Source organism: Teleopsis dalmanni, chromosome 1 (genome assembly GCF_002237135.1).
Source record: "Teleopsis dalmanni isolate 2A chromosome 1, ASM223713v2, whole genome shotgun sequence".
NCBI lineage: Eukaryota > Metazoa > Arthropoda > Insecta > Diptera > Diopsidae > Teleopsis > Teleopsis dalmanni.
In genome coordinates, this window is record NC_051846.1 from 22,320,008 (window position 1) to 22,337,703 (window position 17,696).

Here is a 17,696-nt window from a genome sequence, read left to right on the forward strand (position 1 = left end):
GATGGTATATATTACATATATATTATCTATACATTATCTATTATACATTTTCATTATATATCTATATTCTTTGCTAACAAAATATAAATATATGTGTATGTAAAAATATATTTGTGTGTATAATATGCCAGCAATATATTTTTAAATTCAGTGACAATATTTGAGTTTCTAAAGTAAAGTAGAAAATTAGTTGTAAAGTATCTAATTCAAATTTATTTATTTTTTTTTTAATTTTTCCTCTACAAAAATAACTATTGTGTTAATTATATATTCAATTCTTTAATAAATTAACCAGTTTTGATTTACTTTCATTTTATTTCTTTTATTTCGTTGAGCATTAATATGTCACATCTGATATTTCTGATATTTCCTTATTCTTGTCATATGGTTAAAGTTGGATAAGATTTTATTTCAAATCAACTTGAGAGGTAAAATGCAATACTCTGAACCAGTTGTGGGCTCTTAACTGTATAAGCAGTTCAAAGTTTTTCACTTACATTAAAACTGACATGCTCATATTTTCAAAATAACTAGGACAGAAAAGCCTAACAATTTAATACCCACAAATCCTATCATATATCGTGTGTTTGCCATTGGCACTTTGGATGCAATTATTGCCAATCATAACTCAAGATTCGAATAATTTATAATCCAAGCCAATTCAAGTCAATGCAACATAAAATATTGCGATAATGAAACAATGGGCGTTCCGCAGCAGTTCGATGGCGTTCAACTCCTCGTTTATGCGGTTCGAATTGTTTTGCGAGTTGAAAATTTGATATAATTTTTTGCTATTTTTTTTTTTTTGCCATTTGCATTATTGCAGCAAATGCTTCACGCACCACAAGATCACCTGAGATCCAAAGAATAAATAATGAGAATTTTTAACATTAAACTTACAAATTCGGCCAACACTTGTGATTCTTTTGTGTGCTGCCCCAGAGTGAAAATGCAATTGAAATATTGGCCAAAAAGCGATTAAAAAATATGGCTGTCAAGTATTTACGATATTCAATAACACGGCTAATTTGGTAATATATTGAAAAAAAAATAATTACCACAAAATTGGTTATTGTAAATTGCAGCAGTGCGTTGCTTAAAAATGCTATATGCAAAATTAATAATTGCACATGTGAGGCAACTGCGTAACATGTCGCAATTTGCATTAATTTAGAATTTTTAATTTCTACACACACTTGGCGATTGTTCCACATCGAAGTCAATCATTCTTAACGCGGGCTCCACAACCGTATCATTTTCGTTCGGATCCGGTTAAGATTTTTTTTCAAACAGCACTTATCTTAATTATAAGTTACGCTAAAGTGCACTTTACAAAATTTTATTAATTTTCAGTTCTATGAGATGATTTTACTCTGACTAAATGAAATCAAATAAAAAATTCCAAATTGTTGTAAAATTTATTGAACTAAATCAAGCATTTCAAATTTATTTGGTTTTGAATATCAATTTGCGGTTATTCATTTCTTTTCAAGGTACAATTCTTAGGTCCACTAATAAAATCGAAAATATTCACTGTTTCTATCCAATAAATTTATAGTTGATTATGTTCATAGTATATTTTTCATCTGAGCTAGTAACTCTCTAGATAAAAACCATATTTGTCATCATCTCCAATCATTGATCTGCAAAATACAATAAGCTTTTACTTTTTTAGATAAGAGTTCCTCTCTCAATTATACAGTTCTATTGAATCCGCTATTAGCAAATTTTTGATTAAATTATTAGCATCACATGCTTCGAGAGATAAAATTCTATACTATATATTACCATATCACCCCATAAGTTTCCGGCCTAGCTAAAGGAAAACAAATTTTCTTTTAAAAATTCGATATTATTCATCCTTTAAAGGTGATACATTTATTCTAACGTTTCTATCTCAATCTCGACAATCATTTCACCATTTAAACAAAATTGTCATCCTGAAGCATATTTTGATGTTTGCAAAATATTATTAGTCGTTGGAGTCAGATATGGAGAGTATGGTTTGTGAAAAAGCAGAAGAAAAGTGACTCATTCAATATATAACCACAAAAATCGGTATTTTAGCTTGTAAAGAACTCATTTTCATAGACTTGGCATCCAGTTTGGAAGCAACTTACGAATGTTCAAATTTTTGGATAAAATTGTAAATACATTACCTTTTTATGTCTTTAAGGTATCAGTTGAGGTCTTATGCTTCACAAGGAAAAGAGAACTACAGTCAGTAAGTAAGTGAGGTGTAAGTTATCTCATGTATCACGAATAGATTCATTCTTTTCTGATTAAGATTCATTTTTATAAGCTTTTGTCCTATACGTCCATCTATTGTAAATATCTATCAATAATAAATATATATATCAATTTTTTCGAAAATATGGAAAAAAGGCGCTACTATCACGTTTAAAAAATATTTACTATAGACTATGTTATACCATATTTAAATATTTTGTTTAAGTATCTTTGTCTTGCTCTTTTTTTGCGATGACTCGCATATCGATAATAATCGTGGGATACGCTTCTAAACTGAGAAGCCACTTTGTAGAGTTTTATGTTTTTTATACCTGGGAATATCGGTATTAAGGGTTCCTTATTCAATCGGTATACTCGCCCATTGGACAGTAAATTAGTGCAATTTAATATTTAAGTCTTTATACGGCATAAATATATAAAGAATTAATAGAATAAAGTATGCTATTTACAATATTCCATATATTGTTTATTTATTTGCTATCAAAGAAAACTAAAATATAAAACTACTACTCTACTTATAAAGTTATGTGCCCTTGGTTATGTGTCTTAATAGTTCTAAAGCTGATTAAAAAAATTGTAAATACCTTAAGTATAAAGAACAAAAAACAAACTCTTTCATGGTCTTGCCAGTTCAGAATTTTATAGTAAAAAGTTGTTGAAAAAAAATCTCATACTAAAATATATAGTAGGATCACTAAAAATATTGCCCAAAGGAAACTATCTAGAAATAAATGAAAAAATAAATGGAAACTATTTGCATCTTTCTGATGCAAATATGTTCAGAATTTTATAGTAAAAAGTTGTTGAAAAAAAATCTCATACTAAAATATATAGTAGGATCACTAAAAATATTGCCCAAAGGAAACTATCTAGAAATAAATGAAGAACGACTATAAAAATTAAACAGTATAATTAATTTCTAGAATTTCTTTCACAAAATCAACGTATTAGTTAAATCCTCTAATGACTTATTAATCCAAGGAGTTAAACTATATAATAGACCTCAAAACACTGAGTTTCAATCATAGTTTTACTTATTTTATTTAAAAAGGAAAAAAATGTTCTTCACTAATTTTTTTATCTTCTTTTTTTAAAGATAGTCTCTTAAATTAAATAAATAATTTTACTTATTTTAATTAGTTGATGAATATGTTTGTCCAAAGTTCAAAATACTACACCATATGTTTTACCTTATAATAACTTCCTTATTTACTTAACATAATCACTTTTTGTTACTCCGTCGACTTTAATGTTTTGCTCTTAATCCACATCAGAGGAGTGGCGGCAACAGTGGCGCCCATTCGTCCAAAAGGTTCAATAGGTTTAAAATGAAACACTTTGACTTCGCTTGTAGTGACTGTATGAACTGTTTATCGACTTGTAATCGATTTTGATTCAATTTACTGTTTTCCAGGAAAGTAGCATTGTACTCGATCAAGTGTATTTGTCCCAAAACGCGATTATGTACCCACTGCACTGCACACGTACTGCAGCGAAACAATACGAAATCTTTCGAAGCACGAACAATCGGATGCATATGATGAGATATCGGTCATGCTAGCACATAAACAATATTTAAAATATTATAATATGATTAAAATAAGGCAAAAAATTTATTATAGAGCAGAGAACCAACTACATGAATAGTATTGGCCGGAGCAGCTGAGTTTGTTGCAACCAACCAAACCTACAAATGCGTTTCAATCTCACAAGTGAGTCTATGCGGTGCTCTGCTCTTCGTTAGAAAAAAAATAGCTTTTTGTGGTGCTGACTTCAATAAAAGTAAAAGTATATTTCTACTTAAGTTGCAATTGCAAATCTTTATGCTTCTGAGCTAAGTTTTTGGTATAAAAGCATGCGGCACATGACAGTTGAGCAATCAAATACACAAGTTCTTGTGCACAGCATAACACTCCCGGTGAAAAACTAAACAATATAAAAATGTTCAAATTCGTAAGTATTTGCAGTTGCCAGCTCTATACTTAATCCAGGACTATTCATCTAACTATAACAATTTATAGGTGATCGTTGCTTTGGCTCTTGTCGCTAGCGCTACAGCCGCACCAGGATATCTTGGCGGTGGTGCTCTACTTGGTGGTATACATGCCGCTCCTGCTTTGTCAGTTGCACATGCTGCACCGGCTATTTCCTATGCAGCCCCAGCTGTATCCTATGCAGCACCAGTAGCGAAAATTGCAGCTCCAGCGATTTCGTACGCAGCACCAGCTATTGCGCATGCTCCACTCGGCTTAGGCTATAAATCATATGCTGGTCCAGCTTTGGCTCCACTTGGCTTAGGTTACAAGTCATATGCTGCCCCAGCCCTTTCATATGCAGCACCAGCAATCGCTCATGCTCCATTGGGACTTGGTTATGGTTACGGACATGGTGCTGCTTTAGCTCATGGTTGGTAGACGTTGAATGGTGTTTTGTGTGGCAATGCAATTTTGGGTAATTTGTGATGCTTATCGTCGTTTGTTAAACTACCAAATTTCGAATCCGTTGTTAAAAATTCCAATTGTCTTTCTTAATAAACTATGTGACCATTTGGAGTGTTAAATTTTGTAGTTTTTTCTCTTAAATATTGCAGAAGTTAAAAAAACGGAATCATTTGAACTTAATCTAATTTCAAAAAATATTACTGTTCTGGGTTAGTTATTGACACACACACATCGTCTTTAAAAAAATAGGATAGGGTAGGAACTTGTAAAACATTTATAATTTTTCCTACATGGTGATAGTTATATCTCAAATATATAGAACGACAAGCAACCTAATAGGAAATTAAAGAATAATCGCAATCTTTCACATAAATTATGACAAAGAAACTATTTTCTTAATATAAACTATTGTTTTCGGTAGAGAGGTTTTTGAACAGGAGTGAATTGCAACAACAAAATTTTATTATTTTTAATTAATTGAATTTTTATGAAACCATACAACTGTTTCGATTATTGCCAAACACCTATCATAATTTTTTTTGACAGTTCATCCAGTTGAAGTAGTTAACTCTGGTGACTATATCTTATTCTACTTCAAAGGAGCAAGGCATGACAAAAAAATAAGAAAATGGTTTTGATTTTTCTGTCTGATTATTATTATGATGCACGGTCTTTAAGGAATTTGTAATTTAACCAACTGTTCTTCAATATGCAAGAAGCCAGTAAGCTTGTTCTTGTAGTGTAGAGATATTTTAACTGTACAGCATTTTGTTAAAGACATATTGACTTCCCGCTAGTTTATCACCTCTTTGATATTCTTCAATATTCCTCAAACTTACAATGTCAATAAAAGCTGAATTCAGAAGTCTGTATTGAAATCTAATTAAGAGAAGAGCAATATTAGATCGCAGCCAATACCTCAAATTTAAAGTATAACGGTTAAAAGTACCAGAATTGAAAGAAAATTTTAATAGAAGCAGAAGAACTATATAGTGTTCTATTAATGAAGACTTCAAGGAATAATGACTATATAATTAGATCTTTAATTAAGGAATTAATTAATACTTTAAACGTTAATTAGATATGTTAATTATGTGGCTATTAAGATCTTAATTTTTATATCAAACGAAAGTAAGCAATGCCAATTTGAAAAAAAATCTTACCAAAAACTTTCCCTAATAACATTTAACTGATATGTATTCTTAATAGCAATTATTAGATGATTGAATGATATGAGTATGCTAAGGGAAATTTTAAATTAGAAAACTTTCAAGAACCACTTATGATGGCAGTATACATTACTTTGTACCATTTCCTATCCCAATCAGTTAACTTCATTATTGGACATGAAATTTGAATAATTACGAGCGAGCAATATATAGTACAACCGGATTAGGTTTTCTGAATCAATTTCTGATTGAGTGTATTTATCTTCAAATAATAATTATAATTATTTTTCGGTAGTCCATTCAAGATAAAGATTATATGAGTAAATCAACAAACTAAACGAATGTAGCTGAATTTTTTTCCCATTTAATAAAGAATTAATAACACTCTAGAAGTCTCTTATTATGCTTGTCCTAATGAGAGAGAGAGAGAAGTAGGTTCATGTAGTTGAAAATATGTTATACAAATATTTGGATGGAGCCATATTTACTATTATAATATTATATTATTTTATTTTATCGGTAATTTTAATAAAAGATAGTATATATATTGAATATATTTATTCAATGTGACTGAAACACTTTTTTATTTACCACACATATGAATGTGTCATTTATTTATAATATTCCAATAAACGCAATATTATTGCGGCAGACTCATATAAAGTTTATAATTTTCTTTAGTTTTATAAAAGAATAGTAGATACTGTTTATGATTTTTTATAGTTTCATAAAAAAAAAATAGTAAAAATTGTTAGCAATTTTCAAGTAAAATTATAAAAATATTAAAATTTAATAAAATACATTTAGCACTTCGCACCACTAAAAAACCAGTCTTCCATGAAACCAACTAAACGCCTAGTCCTCCTATTCGCTTGCCAAACGCTAGGCCACTATTACCAGCTGCTTACCATATTCCATGACCATAGCCATGTCCATAACCACCATATAAGCCACCCAAACTGTGTCCATAGCTTAAGCCATGACCATATCCTAATCCATGACCTAATCCATAACCGTATCCGTGACCTAAACCATAGCCATAGCTATGTCCAAGTGAAATTGCAGGGGCTGCAATAGTTTTAGTAACAATTGGTGCTGAGATTGTCTTCGTAATAATTGGAGCAGCAGAAATTTTCGTTATAACTGGTGCAGCTGATATTGTTTTTGTTACAATAGGTGCGGCAACTTTTGTCACAATCGGTGCAGACACAAGTCCATGACCTAAACCATCATAATGACCCAAAGCACCATAATGTCCAAGGCCACCAATTAATCCATGTCCATATCCACCATAGTGACCCAAATCATGTCCCAGACCATAACCACCATAACCACCATAGCCACCAATGAATCCAGCTGAAGCGAGTTGGGAGCAACAGAAAAGCGAAATTGTAAGAATTAGCTGCAATGAAAATGTTTAAAATAAATAAAATTGAATTTTATTAATTTAAATTTAATTAATTAATTCAATTTAAGAACTCGTAAGGATTTAATAGTATATATAAACATATATAATTTTATACTAATTATTTAAGAGATTTCTAAATAATACGCGTTTTTATGTTTATTATTGTAAAATAATCAAAAATATTTTATTTATTGCTAAGTAGAACCACTAATATATTCTGTTAAAAATATCTGTTCTTGGAGGCGCAACAAATGGGATATCGGTTGCGTCTCAAAATAACATATCAATAAAAAGGACATGTCTAAGCTTCTTAATAAAATTCAAAAATATTTTTTATAGTGCAGCGTGGTAAGGATGTCCTCAAAAGCTGACATTCTGAGCTTTATTCGAAGGGCAAAATGTCTTCTGTTTAGTTAGGGTTAGTTCGAAGCACTTAAGAACAGCCATGGCCCAAGTGCTGTGCTTCACTAGTAGCTAGTATCCTGTATATATTATATGTAATTAATGCAGAGACCTCACAGCAACTTTGTAGCATACACATGTGGCTTATCTGCAGAATGGTTCAAGCTTGAAAATATGTACTGTGTATTGTGAAGACGATTAAAAATAATGCTACAACGAAATATATGTAAGAAATGACAATCGGAGAAAGAAGTGAATGTGGAAAGGCTGTGTCTTCTGTTAGGAATTTAAAAAACTATGGTATAATCAAAATTCAAAAACGGAGTTGACGAATATTCCCAGAGCTAACCTTAATATATGTTTTTTCAGCACAAACCAGTCAATAAGTAGTTATCAATCGTCTCTGCCCGAGAATATAAGTATGAAGCTTAATAATTAATATTTGAACTTTATATATTTGTGTCTTGTATTTGGTAATATGATATATATATCACATGGAAAAATAGTATTAATAAAGTTCGAAAGTGCGAGAGATAGGAAGATAAATTTTAACTCGAGAACTGTTTACTACAATTTTAAAAAGAAATAATTAAATGTTATTTGTAAGCAGTTTACTGAAGATATTGGTTGTTGTATATTATAATATATAGTATACATACTATTACATTTAGTGTAAAAGAAAAAAAATATCACAACTAGAAACTTTAATTCATAGTAGTATAAAGAGAAGTTTATTTCAAAGAAAACAAATCTATAGTGGATACATATAAAGTCTACTAAGCATTTAAAAAAGTTCTATGGGAGCTCTATTGATAAACATTTTTAACTTCAGCGGGTAGGGATTAGAAATATATGTGACCTGTCCAGGTCGAATAGTGGACCTGGTCACATAACAAATACCTGTCACATATCTTATGTTTATGCTAAGAAGGTATAGGTCTAAAAGAAAATCAGTATTGGTTATAATTATTTTTATTAATTCTTACTTAGAAAACTTATAGCAAAGTTTTAAGACATTCTTTTTGTTGTTGTTTTTTCTTGTTTTTTGATACTCATGCTGATAATATTTACATGAAATGCACACTTACGGAATAAAAACGCTGAGTTCACCCAAATATTAAAATCTATTTACTCACTAAGAAGGATAGCCTGATTATTATAAGTACAGTTAGTGTCAAAGTTCCAAACCTAAGAAAATGCGATTTAGTTGATTGTTTCAAAAACTGAATCTTTTGGTTCTGAACATTTTTTTTTGCTAATTTATTTTTTTTGTAACCAACTAGGCGAACATTTGTTACTCCCCTTGTAGTACGATTCTCCTAAAATATTAAAACCGCTTTGTTATACTGATTTGTATATTGTGAGAAATACAATAAATTCATTAATAAACAAAATGAAGAGAACACTTGGTTATTGATTTTCTTAAGAATGTCTGAAATGCTCTGTGGTATGTCGAAATAGTATTTACGGATTAACACAGAGATCTAGGGATTATTATGTGGATGCCTATAATATGGAAAAAAATTAAAACTTTTCAGCAAGACATTTTATTTAGGCACACAAACACTGCAGCTGAAGGGTTATGTAATATATGAAGATATATGTAAAGATATATAAATATACAGTGATAAAGATATATACATATCTTTATATGGATATATATAAGGCGCTATACTCAACTCTCAAATTAATCCTAACAGAAATAAATTTGTCAGTTGTTTGTAATATTATATATCGAAGTTTTTTCTAATGACATCGATCAGTAACACAACTATTCATGTTATGTTAACCCACACTAAGTAGTAAAAGTGCTGTTTGACACCAAATCATATATTAAGAATTATAATCTGATTATGATTTTTATAGTACACACTTATTTTTTAAAAAGAGGATATGACGTTTGCAAAAGTCTTATATATATATTTTAATTGATGGAATATTATATTATTTTTATTTTATAATTATAAACGTCAACTTAAAGTATATTGCGATTCTTATTTAATTTTATATTAAACACATAAAATCACCCTTAGAATCACACACATTTTATTGTTACAAGTTATTTTTTTTTATAGTACACTAGTATTGAATTCTAATACATGCTACTTTATAGCACTAAAGTAGCATTTTTTATTTGCAGTCCGAAGAATATCCTGTTTATATCCTTTATGAAATATCACTTTGTAACTTTTTGATTTTATGCACTTTAGTGAACTTACCAACTGGAACATTTTGTTGATTTAAATTTTTTTTGAGGAGAATTCACTTGACTTGTTCGAATAGTTAAGATTGCGGTGATTGTAGACTGTGTTGCATTTACTCGATGACAGGCGGTTTTTATAGTCAAGAAACTTCAACAGAAGCCAGCGTGCAAACGAGAAATTAATGCGCTCTGCTTAATTGCACAAGAAATGATTTTTTAATGAAAAATTTGTTGTAACTCAAAAGTATTTTTATATAACGTTTCTTATTGTATTTAATATTGGTATGTATTTTTTTTTTTTCATTAAAGAACGCTGAGATAAAGTGTGAGGCATTTAATTGGCAACTTAATAATTGCGCTCAGGTTGTCACATTGTGCTGAGCAATTATAGACGCCGCTTGCGTACCACACTGGACATACTGCCAAGATCGGCTAAGACCGCATTTTGCAAGTGTATCGAATTCAGTATGAACAAGAAGTGCATTGCTCAATGCGACAAGTCAACGAAATCATTTCGAAGTACACAAAATTTTAGTCAAAATCATATGAACCAGTTAAGATTATTATTTATATTACTATTTATCAATGCAATCCATTAAATGCACAGTTGTATAGTTTGTTGTATAGAGCTCAGTAGAGCTCTGAGCTCTCCGTATCGAAATTGGCAAGCATTTTAAACTGTTTATGAATCAACTTAATAAGTTTTCAGATACTTTTGAAAAGTTACGCACTCGATGGTAAACTGAACATAAATCGTACATCCAAACATTGTCAGTTGATAAATTTTTGTAATTTTCGCATTGCCCGAGTTTTATATTTTCCTGCTTTTATTTCAGTTTTCCTTTGAAAGGCGAGTGTAACATTTTTCCACTTCCATTGATGTGAGTGACTCTGGTCTTTCCTTTTCTTCACATTTATTTTGTGTTTTTGGTTGCTTGTCACTTGGAGTTACGCTCTAAAGCCATTAGGCATCTGGCTCTGACAGGCGCTTTGCTCAAAACTGGGTGTGCTATGGCAAATGTGTGGCAATATTTAAGAGGTGCAAATCTCTAAAACTTACCGGTAACGTGCAATTTTCTATTTTGGTTTCTTGTATTAATATTGTATAATTTTTGAATCTAGTTTTGTTTATAAGTTTTTTTTTTTCATGCTTAAAAAGACATTATAACATAATTATTTTAATATACATTTTGGTTTCAATTGTAGGTAAAATGAGTTACGATTGAATTTAATTAAGTAGAATAAAGAATTAATATCTTAATTTGAGGTCTTAATTACTTTACATAGTGCGTTTTTTTAAATCAAATCATATATCAAGCTATGCTTGACATCACAACTTGGTTTTACAACTTGCAGTGAAACTTGATCTGCATACTGCTCTCCTGACAGTGTTTAGTTGAAAAAATCAGTTATCCACTCAACGTGAGTTGGACTATTTTACCTTAGGTTAATTCACAATACTATGTTTGTATATTTTTCACAACATTTTATACCGAGTCTATTGCTACACATAAGACGACTATTTGTAGCCACACTCGGCCTAATAACGCAACAATTTTATCATATCCCTGAAAAGCAGGTGTGTACATAAGCATTTTCCGGTTGTTTTTAATAAAGAGAAAACATTATATATTATGTCGATGAGTTTGAGTTGGATCATCCTGCAATTGCTCGTCTTCCCACATGTCGAGACCATGTCTCACATGTGTTCTTTTTCAGGCACAAAATTCAACAAGATCACTGAACGATTAAACACATGTGCTAGTTTTTGGCGGATCCACTTATGTGCGTTATTTTCGCTGGCGACATATCTTAGTCAAATCGGAAAAACACACACCTGCTAAATAGACTTATTAAAGTTTTTAGTCTCTTTAGTTATTACCTGAAGATTCAAACAAGTTGATTATCATTAAGTTTTTGCCAACGTCGGATCACATTAACTTTTTGAAAACTTCGGAATAGTATAGGAGCACAAATATCCTGTAAAAACTTAATGCATATTGCAATATCATGTTCATCAACTTAACATGATTGGGACGATGATAGAGGTGACCAGCCTCAAAATCAACGATGAATAGAATATTCACTTAACATTTCCTCTAAAACTAGCTGTCACACTACAATAATTAATAAACAAAAAGTACCCCTTAACAACTATGTAAAATACTGGGAATATATCCATAGAAAATATTGACCTAGAACAAGCATATAGAGTAGAGTGATTCGAAAAAAAAAAATTTTGCAAATCAATTTATCATTTTTCAAGCAAAATATTCAATTCGGCATGAAGTGGTATTGTCAACTGTAGGCTTAACAGCCAGTTAAATCTTATTTTCTGATTAAATCTGATATTTTCACAATACATATTTATAAATATTTTTGTTGATTTATCGGTTAACTTTTTATTTATGACAGTTGTAGGATCGTTAAGTCGAAGAATACTAATCTTTGCAGACATTGGTATGCCTTTGGTTTCAATTAAACTGGCTATATGAAGAGCATACGTATAGTTTAAGATATATACGTGTAGTTGACATATATATTGGGTGCGACTCTTATAGTCAAAAAAGTATAAAGCAAATCAATTCGCATAGACAAGTTTTCACTGTCCAATGCAATTGTTATATTAAAGGATGACATTTTATAAAAAAAAAGATTGACGGGTACGTAGATGTAGGGTTCATTTAACGATAATTGTTATGTCACTGAGTCAAATGATCGACGCATTTTGAGTTTTTCCCTTCCGAAATGATATATTATATATATAAAATTACATTGTATTAAAATAAATTATGATTTACTATACTGGGTCATGAATAGGATTATTTACTGTCAATTGATGGAGGTCAACTTATTTCAGTTTTAATATTTAATTTTTTGTGGTATCGCAATGGGTATGATCAAGACCTTCCTAACCTACGTCTTACATTAGATGGCCTGTCACTGTGATTCACCAATTAATGTAAGGCAATAACGGTAATTATTTTAAAAAATTTCGTTTAAGATTTCCTAAGTAAACTGCACATATGCAAAAATTTTTAAAATATTCCCAATGACATTCCCTTTATGACAAACGACTTGGGAAACTTGATTAATCTAAAAGTTCTGTATTCATTATCTGTAAAGTAGTTTAAAAATACGATATAAATCTTTATATATATATATATATACAGAAGAGTATACAAAATATACAAAAGACTTGCTTTATTGTGGATAATAATATTTTATTTGATTAAATATAGGATAATGTTGAATTGATCAAGTATTTGTAATATAGAGATTATATATAGTTATGTAATATATTTGGATATAATAATAATAATTTGTTTTAATAATAGTAATTGTTTATATTTAAATTTGACAATATGAAAAAAATTGCAAAATTGTTTTATAATTGATAAAATATTGTTTCACTATATGTGAATAATTGAAATATAAGAAAATTAATTGTTGGAATATTTATGTGATATATATATGGTAAAAAAAGTAATAATAATAATTAGTCATAATTGTAATTCCCCAAATAGTTGCAAATTGTAATGTAAGCGTTTAAATATTCATATAATATATGTTAATTAAGTAATATAAAGATGATAATTGGTTATATATTTATAAATTTTATGTTGATTAAGTAATATAAAGATGATAATTGGTTATATATTCATATAATATATGTTGATTAAGTAATATAAAGATGATAACTGGTTATAACATTCATATAATATATGTTGATTAAGTAATATAAAAATGATAATTGATTATATATTTATATAAAATAGTTGAAAAAAGTTTTAATAATTGTTCATAATAAGAAATTGTAGTAAAAAAATTTTATTTTTTATTTAACTTTTTATTTTTTTTGAAATGGTTTTGACTTTTCTGTTTCATCGACATTACCATCATCAGCGTCTTCTTCTTCTTCTTCGTCATCATCATCGTCATCATCATCATCTTCAAACTTGAATCTGAATTCAACAACAACTTCAGCGTAGTCATCTGCATCATTAAAATTGTGAACCGAAATCTTCTTGGATGCATTTTCAACATCCTTAGTTTGTATAACTGTTATAGGATTTTCGTTCTTTTTTTTAGGAATAAAAAATTTCGGCAACTTATTATTCATTTCCAAATCTCTAATTATTTGATAGAGATTTTCATAAGTTTCATCGATAAGTCTTTGAGTTTCCAATTTCTTTTTAATGCTACGCTCTTTAGTCTCAGATGGTGGTCTCATGCGCTTAAGTTTTTGTTTTTCATTTCGAATACTTCTTTGTAGCATTATATTCTCATGAATCAAATCAACTTTTCGCTCGAAATCTTCAGCAGCTGTCAAAATTCTTGATAGTTCATCATATTCCTTCAAGACTTTACGCAATCTCTTTTTTTGCTTTTCAACTTCCTTAATTTTAGCCTCGTCCAATTCTTTACGGGCTTTGATATCAAGTTTCTCAAGCTCTTGAGTGATTTTCATCATTTCTGCCAAAGCCGATTGAGTAGTTGTTGAAAAAGGACGAGGTCTTCCATGAGTATGGAAGTCAAGTGGACCAAAAAATGGCAGTCCTAAATCTTGTTCTGTTTGCACATAACGTTTAGTTACTTCTTCAGAAAAAGTTTCCTTGCTCTTACTAAGTTTCTTTAAACGCATAGCTGGAATAGGAGAGAATGGTGAAGGACCATCATCTTCATTAGTGTTTCGTTTATATTGATAGAAATATGGTATATTCATGGGAAGAGGAGCAGCTGTACGTGAATTGAAATTTTTGAAAATGTTTACAAATATTTAGAAATATAAAAATTTTAGGTAACGATTCGATAGCATTCATATTATTATTTAAAAAAAAATACTTACATGGTCTTTCCATTTCACGTCTAGCCATTTCAAGTTTAAGTCTTTCCTCAAAAGTTAAATTAATGTCATCCACATTAGATTCAGTTTTTGGAGGATCCTTGTTTTCGCCTTTAGTTCCACCAAATTTATTTTTTTCGGTTGATTCCTGGAGTTGAGGATCTGCCTTATCGCTTTTAGGAGTTTCAAGTTTAGTTTCCTTAGTAGATCCCTTTTTATTTTTCGGTGCTTTCTTTTCAAGTTCAGTTTTCTTAAGTTTTCCTTCCACTAACTTTGCGTTTGAAGAAGACTTCTTTTTAGTTTTAGTTGCTTCAAGTTTACTTTCCTTAGTAGACTTCTTATTTTGGCCAGTCCCTTTTTCACGTTTAGCAGTAACAAGTTCAGCTTCTTTAGCAGAGTCCTCCATATTTTCAGTAACTTTCGTTTCGCATTTATCAGCTTCCTTAGTAGACTCCATTTCTGGAGTTGCTTCCTTCTCCTCATCACGTGCTGTGGCTTCAACATCCACTTTACCCTCATTTTGAGAACTTTCCGAAGTTATTGATTTCTCTATTATTGGAAGATTGAAAAGTTGTTCGTTCTCAGCAGTATATGTAGTATTATCTGACTTTTGACCATCCATATTTCTTTCAATTGGATTCTTTGAAAATTTGAAATGATTTTATTTTCTGTAAATTATACAAAATTTATTTACAATAATTTTATTATAAACAGTATATAAACTGTAATATATAATCACACAAAATATTTTTAAACCAATATTTTTGTAGGCTCTTAAAAATAAATATTTTATTTAAATAAAAATAATTTTATTAAATTTTTTTTATTTAAATTTTTAAAAAACATAGTAACTATTTTGTAAAAATATATATATATATATAAAAGAAACGATACAGGATTACAATTACTCAGTTAATGCTGATAATAGATCCTTGAGTGCTGATTTAAAGACGCAGTGTCCTGAAACAATAATAATATTTTATGAAATAAGTTTTTAATATTTCAAAATTTTTTAAATTATATTTAAATTTCTTTCACTATAATTCAATAATAAAAAAAGAATTATAGTGATAATTTTAGAAAAAAAATATAATTATTTTTATTTAAAGCAAGTGTTAAAATTAATGTCTTGTACTTCATATTTAATTTTTATAGCAAAACAAAACCTTTTTCACTTTTATTTAAATTTAATTTTAATTAAAAAATATTTAATAATTCTTGTAATTTTAAAATAATTAAGATTTGCTGATCCTTTTAGGAAAAACTATATAATTTTCACAATATAATTATTTTTTCAACGTTAGAGTTGGTAATAAAGTCCTGCACTTCAATTCTAATTTTTATATAAAACAAACTTGTTTTTAATCTTTTATTGAAATTTAATTTTAATAAAAAAAATTTTAATTAATTTCATATTTTTAAGAAGATTAAATTATTTTCATATAACACTTTATTTTTTTAATTTTTTTTTGAATTAAGAGTTGTAAAATTCAGTGTTCATCGCAATAATTTATTTTAACATGAAATTAAAATTTTTTTCACTTTTTTCAACATCTAATTTTAATTAAAAAATATTAAATTATTTTGATATTTTTAAAGAAATTTGAATAAATTTCATCTCATCTTTATTCAAAGTAAAAAAAGAGCTAATATCCTGCATGTCAAAGTTTATATTTATAAATAAAAAATATAATTTTTATTAAAATTCAATTTTAGTTAAAACGAATTAAATTATTTTAAAATTCAATTTTATATTCAAAGTAAAATTTCGAGCTAATGTCCTGCACTTCAAAATTTATTAAGTCATTAACATTTACTTCACTTCACAATTAAGTCCTTCGCTTCACAAAGTTTATAAAATATATATTATTAAATTGATCCTTAATAATTTATTCAAAACCGATAAGTTTATCTTCTTCGTTCACAAACTCACTCCAAAACTGACTTTATAAGAATGTTCTAACTTTCAGCCTAGATTGATAGATTATCTTCAATTTGAAGCAATAAAGTTTGTATGTATTGCACCGCAATACAAATACATTAGATTAGTACAGTGGGCCTGTAAAGTAATGAGACAGGGTCATATATGGAAATTTCGGTATTATTTCCATTGCAAATACAATTTAAGGAAATCATCACATCAAGTGTTAAGGTACCAGTTTTATTCGGTAAATGTTGGTGAAAAAAGCGATAGAAAATATTTCGATTTTGGATGGAGGAATCAAATGATAACCAATCCAACCCTACTGAACACGTTTTAGGACAAAATACGTCTCTGAAGCCAACTAAATTATTATATCAAAATGCTTAAGATACATATTATCCTTTTATGTTGAGTACATTTCTCTATTAAGATAATGTAGCTTTTATACACCAACAACTTACTTAATCAGTTCTTTTGAGTTGTTGAAGAATTTCAACTATCAATTTATTTTTAAAATAACTTAAAAGCACTATATCAGCATTAGTTGTCTGAATTTTTATTTTGCCTACTGTAATTTGCATATGTCATATATATCTAATATAAAACCATCCCCTTTTGAATATAGAAATTTTATCATGTGATCTATGAGAAGAAACACAACACATATAAAAAAAGTTTCTTTCGATTTCTTATGTACAGTTAAATAAGAAATAGCCAATCAGTGCATGAAATATATTTTATCAATAGGTACACATGCATATGAAACCACGATTCTCGCAAAATATCAATATATGGCTCTATATTTAATAAATGTACACATATGTAGTCAATATTTTCATTTACAGTAAAAAGATCAAAAAGATGAGACAAAAGACTTATCTGCTGAGGTCAGTTATTTACGACAAAATACTAAATAGTGTGGACTCTTTTTAGATCAATACATAAAACTGAATTGATGTATAAGAATTATTACTGTATATTGATATATCAGTATAATAAGAAAGAAAAAAAAATTAATTTGGCTTCGTCTTCGGTCAAGTTAGACACCCTACG

General features: G+C 28.9%; 3 protein-coding genes across 7 annotated transcripts; 1 reads left to right on the plus strand and 2 right to left on the minus strand.

The window, feature by feature from the left end:
- The first annotated feature begins 4,112 nt into the window (after window positions 1–4,112).
- LOC119663729 (cuticle protein 16.5) lies at window positions 4,113–4,813 on the plus strand. Its single transcript, XM_038073363.1, has 2 exons — window positions 4,113–4,203; window positions 4,272–4,813. The coding sequence occupies exons 1-2, from the start codon at window positions 4,192–4,194 to the stop codon at window positions 4,662–4,664; spliced, it is 405 nt and encodes a 134-aa protein (XP_037929291.1). The 5' UTR covers window positions 4,113–4,191; the 3' UTR covers window positions 4,665–4,813.
- A 1,796-nt stretch (window positions 4,814–6,609) lies between these two features.
- On the minus strand, window positions 6,610–9,982 carry LOC119673140 (cuticle protein 63). The gene is made up of 2 exons (XM_038084374.1): window positions 9,890–9,982; window positions 6,610–7,262 (listed from the first exon to the last, which is right to left on the minus strand). The coding sequence occupies exons 1-2, from the start codon at window positions 9,899–9,901 to the stop codon at window positions 6,765–6,767; spliced, it is 510 nt and encodes a 169-aa protein (XP_037940302.1). The 5' UTR covers window positions 9,902–9,982; the 3' UTR covers window positions 6,610–6,764.
- Window positions 9,983–13,678: 3,696 nt separating this feature from the next.
- On the minus strand, window positions 13,679–16,674 carry LOC119672942 (DNA ligase 1-like). Of its 5 annotated transcripts, none has more exons than XM_038084118.1 (4): window positions 16,542–16,674; window positions 15,622–15,679; window positions 14,723–15,387; window positions 13,679–14,613 (listed from the first exon to the last, which is right to left on the minus strand). In XM_038084118.1, the coding sequence occupies exons 3-4, from the start codon at window positions 15,339–15,341 to the stop codon at window positions 13,724–13,726; spliced, it is 1,509 nt and encodes a 502-aa protein (XP_037940046.1). In that variant the 5' UTR covers window positions 15,342–15,387; window positions 15,622–15,679; window positions 16,542–16,674; the 3' UTR covers window positions 13,679–13,723. The 5 variants fall into 5 exon arrangements, with proteins under 5 accessions (XP_037940046.1, XP_037940045.1, XP_037940048.1 ...); XM_038084117.1 differs by having other exon boundaries at window positions 15,628–15,679; window positions 16,537–16,674; XM_038084120.1 differs by having other exon boundaries at window positions 13,679–14,520; window positions 16,537–16,674.
- Between the last annotated feature and the right edge of the window lie 1,022 nt (window positions 16,675–17,696).

What these genes read in the sequence shown, in the direction of transcription:
- LOC119672942 (XM_038084118.1), bottom strand. Translation starts at nt 15,341, where the DNA reads ATGGATGGTCAAAAGTCAGATAATACTACATATACTGCTGAGAACGAA. An exon ending in ACGTGAAATGGAAAGACCAT is followed by an intron (nt 14,614 to 14,722) that starts GTAAGTATTTTT and finishes ATTCACGTACAG; the next exon opens with CTGCTCCTCTTCCCATGAAT.